The sequence below is a fragment of the Puntigrus tetrazona genome, chromosome 13 (genome assembly GCF_018831695.1).
Source record: "Puntigrus tetrazona isolate hp1 chromosome 13, ASM1883169v1, whole genome shotgun sequence".
In the NCBI taxonomy this organism is placed as follows: domain Eukaryota; kingdom Metazoa; phylum Chordata; class Actinopteri; order Cypriniformes; family Cyprinidae; genus Puntigrus; species Puntigrus tetrazona.
Genome location: NC_056711.1, coordinates 12,024,352 through 12,035,052, shown reverse-complemented (window position 1 = coordinate 12,035,052; position 10,701 = coordinate 12,024,352). Strand labels below are relative to the sequence as shown.

General features: G+C 37.3%; 2 protein-coding genes and 1 long non-coding RNA gene across 4 annotated transcripts in view; 1 reads left to right on the top strand and 2 right to left on the bottom strand.

Annotated features, from left to right (window-relative positions):
* Positions 1–3,156: 3,156 nt before the first annotated feature.
* On the bottom strand, positions 3,157–5,602 carry rdh14a (retinol dehydrogenase 14a). The gene is made up of 2 exons (XM_043256199.1): positions 5,229–5,602; positions 3,157–4,377 (listed from the first exon to the last, which is right to left on the bottom strand). Exons 1-2 carry the CDS (start codon positions 5,469–5,471, stop codon positions 3,760–3,762), a joined length of 861 nt encoding a protein of 286 aa, XP_043112134.1. The 5' UTR covers positions 5,472–5,602; the 3' UTR covers positions 3,157–3,759.
* The window catches only part of LOC122357025, a 45,912-nt gene continuing 40,641 nt past the window's right edge, over positions 5,431–10,701 (top strand). For both annotated transcript variants that reach the window (XR_006252410.1, XR_006252409.1), the window contains exons 1-2: positions 5,431–5,560; positions 6,788–6,996. This is a non-coding gene — a long non-coding RNA (uncharacterized LOC122357025). The remainder of the gene's footprint in view (positions 5,561–6,787; positions 6,997–10,701) is intronic.
* LOC122357022 (cytosolic 5'-nucleotidase 1A-like) lies at positions 5,894–10,651 on the bottom strand. The gene is made up of 6 exons (XM_043256198.1): positions 9,631–10,651; positions 9,164–9,331; positions 7,952–8,081; positions 7,530–7,652; positions 7,220–7,404; positions 5,894–7,089 (listed from the first exon to the last, which is right to left on the bottom strand). Exons 1-6 carry the CDS (start codon positions 9,811–9,813, stop codon positions 6,721–6,723), a joined length of 1,158 nt encoding a protein of 385 aa, XP_043112133.1. The 5' UTR covers positions 9,814–10,651; the 3' UTR covers positions 5,894–6,720.

The window sequence follows — 10,701 nt, the reverse complement described above, 5'->3', positions numbered from 1 at the left end:
GATTATTCATGATTCATTGGATTCATTAAATTTCTGCTGTGAATTCATCATTGACTCACATCACTTATACAGTGAGTGGTTACTTCCACTTTATTTAATCTAGGTTAGCAATTCTAAGGTCAGTTTAGTTGCAAAGCCAGAATCAGAGACCATAATTTACCTCCCATTTTTTAAGATGACAACAAATATGGATTAGCACAGTGAATCCCGACATATCATGCAAAATTCAAATAGATGACATTATTCAGGAGCTATGTTTTAATAAAGTTGTGTAATTTCAACATCACTCCCGAAGGGAGCATTTGAACCTTACATTGTTGTTTGTCAGGAATCTCTTGGATTGACCATTCTGGTCAGCATAAATCCATACTCAGGCCCCAGGAAACCATCCAAAATGCACTACTAGTGCAATCTGTGAAATGTCTTGAGTTATCAGTTTAAGTTTGGCTTCAGGAAATCTACACATTTCCCATGAAGAGATTTACACCTCAGGAATCATTTCCATGTGTGAATAATGTGATCGAATAATGCTGAAAAATGCTGAAATGTTTTCCTTATACTGCTGCATACCAAAATATTTCTCCAAACCCGGAGAAAAACTCTTTCTGTTTTGAAGAGTGTGTCAAAACACAGGGCTCCACCTCAGGGGAAAGACTTTACCATACGTCTGTACACACAGAACCCATGGCCAGGTCACTGCTCCAGAAGACCAAGCAATCAATCAAATCACCTGCTAAAATAAAGAATAATAAATAATTTAAAAAGATGTTTTTGTTCACTGCTCACTCAGCTTCTGTGCCAGCAGATCTGTATTCGTTCCATAGAAAGTGTTTTCTCTTAAGCTTCGAAAGCTTTTATGCAGTCACCCAGAGGAACGGTTCAGGCTGGGCTGAAAACACAAAGGTCACAGGTTTGATCTGAGGTAGGAGTGACCAAGAACGTGGGGAATTACCAGAGTCACAGGCCCTCTGTTATCATTGTGCCCTTTAGCAAAACACTTATTCTCTGTGTAATAATCAGTCTTCTATGGCATTTTTGTCATCGATTTTTTTTTAGGACATCCATTAATGATAATACATGAAATATACCAAATAACTTTTTGAGGTAAAAAAAAAAAAAAAAAGATAAAACTTTGAATATTTAAAATGTTTTTAAAAATGTCATCCAAACAACTCTCTATGTTCATATCATTGTATCATTTATACAAAACTTCTGAATATGTGTATTAAATTTCACGGTGACAAAAGTTTAAAAGCTGTATTTTTTGTCTGCTTTGTAACGGCATTAGTCGACGTTAAAGTGATTAGCCAATCAAATCAAACGTAACATTACGTTAGCTTAAAGAGTCGCATTTGTCAATACGTGAGTTATGTACTAAAGATTTCATATTTTACAAATGTTTACAATAAAAATTGTCAAACAATAGTAAACGACAGTAATATTTTCTGATACAAACTACTCGACCTTTTGTCGAATCTCAAATTAAAATATAAAGTTTTACATGGCTATCGGTTCGAGGCTATTTCACGAATATTTTAAACCGATCCATAAAAAAATCATACGTTGAAGAACTGCACATCATGGCTCACAGACATTACTGTTTGTTAACAAATCAAAGGTATGTTCTGCAATGTATATTATACGTGTTTATGTTGTAATGTTCTTACTTTTATATTCAGTTCACATACAATTGTTTTGAATGTTTTAGACATTCTGGTGCCATCAGCCTGGCAGTGTTTTCAGTTGCTCGACCACTCACATGGCTGGAAACTCTCTTTACTGTGAAATAACATGCATTTGTATCTCCTTTCCTTCCCTCTATCACAGAAAACAAACACGCAGGGTAATAAACGAGAGAGAAGTTCTGTGTTTGAGTTGGACGGGATGTCTAGCACAAACGGTGGGAAAGGATGCTGGCTGCAGGTTTGTACTCGGAGCAGAGCTGAGGTGAGCAAAGCAGCACAACCGGAGAAATGCTTTACCTAAAGCCAAACCACGAGATAAGATACAAGGGCTTTGCCATGAATTTCTATATACCTTCGGGTGTTTGTTGAGTGATATTTTGTCTTCTGGAGGAGGGAAAAACAGGACGAAATAGAAAAAAATAAGGAGGTGAAACAACTTAATGTGATTGTAATCAAAGCATCACTTTGTTTAGCAGCTTGGCATTCTGTCGCTGATGTGGCACCACTTCTAAACGCATCATTAAAGTCATTAACTTTCATAATTTCCCCAATTTTCTTTATTTCAAATATAAACAGTCTCCAGCTTCTACAGCCAAATGCTCCGAGACCTCCCGTTTCACAGGGAGCTTTATGTTTATCAGATGAATGCTGGGATATCTTAGGGGCTTTCTGGCTGATCGGAACATACTCTAAATGATCCTGAAAAAGTCCTAATGGCAAACACAGGTGGGAAAAGCATTACGAGCCCATCGGAGCTGCTACCATTCTCACAAAGACGGCTAACGCTAAGAGAAAACATGCAAGGCAATCGTGATAAAGTGGGAGAGAAATGCAGTGTGAGAGGAGTGTGTACTTTCTTTGTGAAAGCAAGTAGTTGAATTGTACTGTAACAACTCCTAGAACGGTTAATTAGACAGTAAGTGAACTATGAAAGCAAAGCGGGCTATTGCTCTAATTCCAAAATCACCCTGCTAATGAGCCTCGCAAAAACAACCATCAGACTATTTTTCAATTACGTGAACCTGGTTGAGCTGTAGTTAAAATCTGAACAATTTCATTTGTACAGCATATTTATTTATTAGGCCAGGAAAGCTCCCCCAAGCATTTCCTTTTTCAAAGAAAAAACAACCCCACAAAAACACAAGACACCAGATTTCAGTAAAAAAACTCTAGAAGGCTTAACGGTTTATGATTAGCAGCACCACGCATATAGTTAGATAAATGAGAAATGCTATAAAAATGCATACGTATGAGATATTTTACTATGAATATAAATGTTTCACTGTCAAAAAAATAAATTAAATTAAAAATATATATTTAAATTATTTACATTCCTTTATTTCTGCTTAGTAAAACACTTTGTGCAGTTACACTTAAAAGTGTGTATATTTTTACATTAAAGATCAGCATTTCACCTTTGTAAAAGCCTAGTATGCAATGCCATGTACAATCAGAAGAGATACTACTGTACTTCTGTTTAATGTATTTTTAATAAATACTCTGAGAATGTCCACTGATCTTCGGTATGAGATGTGCAAATCAAATGCAGTGTTAACTGTTTCACAATTAACAGCTGAAAAATGTAACAACAGAGCAAAAGTTAGGCACAATATTACTATAAGAAAACTTTAGTACTATTTGCACATATTTTCAGTCAAAGAAAGGGTTTAGTTCTTGTAAACTATATTAGTTGGCATGATTCTCCTGTTAATTACCCATTAAGGCTGGATCTAGTCTTAACCAACACGTGAACAATACATGTAGTTTTGAAATCTATATACCTGACTAGCATGAGAACGGGAGCATGGGAACAGGACGACTGAGGATGACTCTGGATTTATTTAAAACATATAACCGCACACACATTGTTACTGTTGCAGCAGAACTAACAATCCGCTAGTTGCAATTTTACAACATTTCAATGCAAAGTAAATAAGAATGGCAAAAACAGCTCCCTCCTGTGGATGTAGGCATACATTTTGCATGTTTTCTTTCCAAGAGAAATACTTGGTCGTACTTTATTTTCTCAGAGATGTCCTTTATTTTTTTCAAAATGTGACTCAAATTTGAGATTTCAGGTTGTGATTCCCACCATCACCTCACTGATGTCCCACAGTTTCTTGGCCACCCCCTCATCTGTGGCCTTAGCCAATAGTTGCTCTTCGTGACAGTTAGCAAAGCACTTCCCCTGAACGCCCTCCACAGCCGTAGAGCAGGCCAGATAGATAGAAGTCTGCGCTCCTTCCTCAGGAGACTTGAAGAAGGCATGTGAAGCCAGGTTAAACAGCGGCTTCACCAGCAGTGGGATGTGGACATGCCTGCCCAGGTTAGTCCGCACAATCCCTGGGGTGAGAGCATTTACTGTCACTCCGGTCTCCTCGAGCCGGTGCGAGAGCTCCAGAGTGAACAGAAGATTGGCTAGTTTACTCCGTGCGTAGGCGAAAGCTTTATCATAACTCTGCTCACTGTTTAGGTCGTCAAAGTTTATTTCACCGTACTTGTAGAGCTTAGAGGACACTACAATGATACGGCTAGGAGCAGAGCGTTTGAGTAGGTCCAGCAGTAGGTTAGTGAGCAGGAAGTGACCCAGATGATTGACGGCGAACTGCATCTCGAAGCCATCTTCAGATTTGGTGTATGGACACTGGTAGATTCCAGCATTGTTGATCAGGATGTCGATCCTCGACTCTTCCTGTTTGAGATACAACAGATATGGCAAATTGATCACAAGAATGACAAGATAAAATAATCACAAACGGAGAAACATTATTCTATGCTAATTTAGATACATTTCTTTTGATTGTCTATTCTTTTCTTTAAACACCAGACTTTAAAGAATGGGACATGTATGAAACAGTAGTAAAAGCATTAGGCAATGAAATCTTTAAACCTATTGACTCTTGCATACATGGTTATAAGAATATGCAATATATTATTTAATTCAAGATAATTGGGACATACTAAATGTAGATGGTTTTATTTTCTAAAGTTTTAAAATATAAAATTGTTCTATTTAATTTAAGTAATATTTAACATTTATGTTGGCCAACACAATACTATGGTAATTTTATACAAAACGTTTTTATATATTATTTGGTGTTTCATTATTCTTACTTTTTTGGTTTTGTATTTCTTTTACTGTTCTCAAACTCTACTGCTGCCACCCCTCATAAACGGTTACATTTTAGTTATGTGTAATAAAAACAACACATACGCAACAGAATAGTACAATGTTTATATACTGATAATAAAATATATCTACTTGAAGTACACTCCCTCTCCCCAATAGCATTACGTTATACGGGTTCTTTAGCTTGTCAATGAATTCTATTGGAAAAAAGGTTTCATGCGCGCAACCACGTGCTCTTGAACTTCTCGAGAGTGACATCGTTCACACAAAAGCGCGTGACGTTCGTAGTTACTGTGCACTTCTTAGTTGAGAGCAATTCTACCAGAGCGTGCTACGGGTGCTTTATATTTGCTGGCGTGTTCTAAATGTCTGAAAAGAGAAGCAAATCCTTTTTGCTTTGTTTGATGCAGTACCTTCATTATCTCTTCGCAAAAAATACGGACAGATTTAAGCGACGCCAGGTCCAAGAGTTTGATCACTAGTTCCCCTTGCTCTGGTCCGGCCTCCTGCTGGATCTCCTGGGCTGCTTTCTCTGCCCGTTCTCGGTCCCTACAAGCCATGATCACTCGGCCCTGACGGCGCAGCAGCTCCGCGGCCGTGGCTTTTCCAATACCACTATTTGCCCCGGTCACGATAATGGTTTTGCCCCGCAGCATATCGACGCCTTCATCCAAATGTTTAGAATGGGGAATTGCTTGACTGCTGATCCTTCTGGGGCCATCGACAACATCCAGTTCACGAGCAGGTTTGTAGGCGTAAACAATCACTCATGTGGGAAGTAACTGGAACGTTATTGAACTACATCACCCAGAAGCCATAGCGGTTAAAACGTAATGCATGTTATAGCTGTTTTTACTTACGTGCAGTGGAAAGAAAACTACATGTATCTGACAGTAATGAGAAGACAACATAAAAATAGATCAAATTACATTTGAAACCATACAAAAAAAAAAAGTCAAACGCATTTTTTCCCACTTCCGTTCCATGTTTATTTAGACCTGTACTTCTAGTCAAATCTGTGTTTAGGACTACAAACTAAACATCTCTATTAAAACACAAAACAAAAAGACAACCCAAATATGATCACACATTTAATTTTTCAGCACAAATAAATCCAGTGTTTGACAGTCAACAACATATTTTGGTTTTGTGGACAGAACTAAATAAAATGAATATATACCTTATGGTAAACACACAGGGGTAACACATTCTAATTACAATATATATGTTTCTTCACAGTCTTACTCTTATTTCAGCATTTTATTATTGTGGCAAGGTCTGTCAGAAACACTGGTGGTGAACAAACATAGGTCAGTGAATTAAACTGGCTGATGATTGAGTCTGAATATATAAGTACAGCAGTAAAAAAAGTTCAAAACATCAAAATGTAGATAAAATTTGCAAAATTAATCTTTGAATAATAAGACTTAATAAAATACAGACAGTTGCAGTATATGTTTCCCTGAGATAGAATTAAATATTCTCAATTAAACTTGAAGAAACACCTTAAAAATCAGAATGAACAAGGTATAAAATTGGATAAATCCATGTAATTTCACATTATTCTCCTTAAAAAAAGAAAGTGATGCAGCACATAGTTTAACCTCACAGTGCTGACACATTAGTACAGTACATGATATACCAGAACATTTTGAGCACCGTAGCTTCTTTGTATTTATATTTCCAGCAATTAATTTATAATCCATTATATGTATAGTTCAAGGTTCAGAACTTTCTCTTATGCAACCAAATAAATAAATACAGTTACCTATAACTTGCCAAGTCCCTGCTCATTATTAATATTAGTAAACATTCAGCTGTTGTATAGATTAAATGTAAGACACTGAATAGGTGTTGAGGTACCTAAAGTATTGGTCAGTTGCATTGGATAATCACCAAATCTTTTCACTTTTTTTCAGTATCACTTGTATCTATGCGTTTCCCCTTATCATACTTCTGTCCAATCCCATAGGGCACATGAGCAGCGATTGTACCCAGCTCCTGGGCACCTTCTATGTGGAACATCTGATCATCAAAGAAGATGTGAGGCCTGATCTTTTGTAAGAGAGGCCCCTTTGGAGCCCCAGCCAAAAAGAGGGCCTCATCTACCTCCAACCCCCAGCTTCGTAGGGTCTTCAGAACACGGGCCCCAGCGCTGGCGGCACTTCGTGCTGTGACTAGGTAAGTGCGAATAGGGCAACTGATTCGTTGGTTTTTTGCATAGAACTTGCGCTGGAGTTTACCCAGTGCTTCCAGGAAACCTTTAAGGGGGCCCTAGGAGAAAATAATGCAACAACGATCAAGGATAGAATGGATATTGAGTGCTACAAACACAACATGATGGAAAAGATACTAGTAGTAATGAATATTAGTAGTTAGTTATTGTTACCCAAACTTAGTTTACCTGAGCAAGAGGCTTGTTCTCAAACTCTTTCTCATGCCTAAAGAATGTGTCCAATCCGTGTTCCTTAACAATAATTTCAGACTCGTCTGAAAACAAAACCGCATCTCCATCGAATGCTACACGTAACTGTGTGTCACTGAGCTCATTTTCACTGCCGCATGCGAACATTGTGGCAGCTGCTATTCCTGTAAAAAAGGGAATTTAAAGCAAATTTAGCTTCATCTTTAGCTACTTTAAAGATCTTCTGATTTATCTTCTGCATTGATATGAAAATACCAGTTAGATCACAATGCATATATTTTTTTTATACCTTCTTCAATAGCTTCTTGTACCTTCTTTGAATCTTTGGACAAGTAGAGGTTAGTCATGTAGGCCTTTAGGTAGCCAATTGGACTCTCTCCACCCGTCATGCAAAATCTCTCTATAGTTAGATCTGCAGAGAGAGAATTCATGTACTAATTATTATATATATATATATATATATATATATATATATATATAGTTTATATTTAATGCAGTACATATGCATTTGTGTGCTTGAAACCTCATGAGAAACATTATGTAAATCACTGTAGTGGTCTTTAGCCAAATTTTGCTCAGTGTGCCTATGTACATGTTGGTCTATATCTGTGTAGAAAATATATATTTTAGAGAATATAATGAAATGTAATGAAAGGCTGAATTGTAGGTGAGTAAATGTTTCCTGGTTGAATGGTAGGTTAATTTCTATACCGTAGTAATTGATGCTGTTGATGAGGCGAACTCCGACCTGGGCGTGATTGTTAGTCATCAGCACAATATCAAACAGCTCCTCGTCATCTGGGTATAGTTCTCTCAAACGAGCATTTACATTCATCAGGGCCTGTCGATTAGAAAAAACAAAGTAAATACAAAAAGCATGGCCCTGGTTATCTGTTTATTAGTGTAGAGTCATGCAATAAAAAGGACTAAAGTCCATCAATGAACAAAAGTCAAAGCGTACATTTGTTTTCCATGTTGCTCTACAAATTTTTCAAAAGATTTGCATCAGTGTAAATTCAACTACTTGGCCCAACCAGCTTATCTGACATGTGTCAGGTTCATACTAGAGTACCTGTGCTAGGGGTTGTCAGTGTTGGTTTGATTTTGTCATTCTTTCTTTCTTTTTCAGTTTTTTCCACAATACTTGTGCCAAAATTAAGGGCTAATTTCTAACACATATACACTATTCTGGTGTCACATCAAATAGAAGAGTTAGATCAAAGTTAATCAAATTATAGTACCCAAAAACTACAGGGTTATATTATTAAATAGTTTTGGTCATGTCATTTTTAATCAATACCAAAGGAGATTTCAGCAGTAATATACCTAGATGATGTGAACTGAGGTGTTGTGAGGAATGCATCAGTTGGGTTGTAAACATTAAAAAAAAAATCCTATTCTTTTTTTCTATAGGGGAATTGATTTTGAAAGATAATCTAAAAAGTCTGACCAACTGAGAGCTATGATGTTGCACATCAATGCTATATGCATGCGATGGTATATGTATGCATAACCTTTAAATCATTTTGTTTACACTATCGTTCCTGCATGTTGAAAAGCTGTATTTCTCAAGATTCTGCAAAAAATCTACCTAATTCAGATAATGGAACAAAACAACAATTTTTCATAATTCTCTATCATTTTTCATTTGATGGCCTTCACAATGCTTCATGGGATTGAAGTGATAAAGCTACACACATACCTATTTCAAAAGAATGTCTGAAAAAATAATTCAAATGAAAATAATAATGGGAAAAATACTGAAAAGGTGTTGCTACTGTTGCACTCTGTTCAAGTGTCAAGTTGCATTACTTGTGGAATCAGGTTTGACAGGTGCTGATGGAGGTAGGGCTAGTGTTATGATCAAACAGCGTTCAGATCGTTTAAAAGAAATAATTTTGTAGTGCTTAAACCGGTTGTTACCTTCACGAAAGGAAACGAGACCCCTGGGGTGAAAGGCTGGTCCTCGAGCTCCAGCTGGTGCGCGACGTACCTCTCCAGCCCCTCCTCTTCAAACACCTTCCTCTCCTTCACCATGTTAAACAGCGTTCGCGAGGACACCGCAATGGTCACGGCGTTGCTGGGTTTGGGCTATAATAATAAGTTAAAAGCAAGCAAATGTTTACAACAGCTGTAGACGACAGCCAAGCTGCTCTATGTGGTCAGTTACCGGTCTGTTCAGCGCTGTTGTGACTGGCGCAGTGACGCGCCATCGATACTGCAAGCGAAGAACGCGACGCGCTAAAACGCTCTCGCTTTCAGGGTAGACAGCTGTCTTCAATATAATATAACTCTTTTTTTCTAGCAATATCGCTAGCATTGTATATTGGGTATCGGATGCGGAAGACGCTGCTGTCATTTACAGATTATATACACAAACAGTCGCTTACCGGACGGGGCTTCTTCGTTGTTTTCGCGTTGTCAAATAATGCTTTGACAGCTGCCCAGTCTCTTTCTTCGCTGTTGTCGGAGTTGGACTGTCCAGCTCCCCCAGTGCCTTCAGGTTTGCTCATATTGTTGCGGTGGCAGGGAGGAAGAATTGTGTTCTGTAGGTCTATTTCTCTCAGCAGCATCAAAGCCACCACAACCACCACGTGACGTCACCAGTCCCGGGCAAGTGTCGGACTTGTAGATTTGCATGTTTTTTTTTTCTTCTTCTTTCCAGTACATTTAAATAGTACAAAAAAAGCTAAAAATAAGCTAAATATTACATGATCATTGATCTGGAGCTTTAATTATGTAGAAATAATGTGAAGGCTAACTATAGCGAGCAATAGCCTAACTATGTGCCCCTTTAAAATGTGACATCAAATAAATAAATACCGTTGTCCTGAGAGCAGTGTTCAGTTTAGGTTAAAACTGTAGTTCTGAATAAATCCAGGTGTTGTACTGAACAGCTATTAAACACAGGAATGCGTGCCATATAATATATGGCGAAAGAGAAAAACATGCCATATAATATATGGCGCTCCCGCCGTGTCATTCCGCGGTTTGACGCTACGCTGAATAAACGTGCATCTGCTCGTATAGTAGCCTAACGCTCAAAGTCCGCTCAAATAACAAAGCTCAAAAGCAGAGTCCGCTCAAATACGGGCTCAATGTTAGTGAATGATAATTTTTAGTTCTTGTTCATTCAGAGTGCATTAACAAGCACAACTGTTAATTTACTGCATTAGTAAATGTTGCAATTGACATTAAACAATATTAAAGAATGAATGATTTTTTTTTATTATTAGTTAATGTTATAGTTGTTAACTAATGTTAACTAACCTTAACTAATGAAGTGTTATCATTATTAATATAACCTAAATACTGTCAGATGTTTTACTTAAGGCTGTGTTTTCATTTGCTTATACATTTGTATTCAGTATCATTAAAATTGTGTTAAAACAATCATACAAAATTACTCAATATTATTTAATAAAGTAGTAGCATTTTCAGTTTTGGTTTTCAGCCAATTG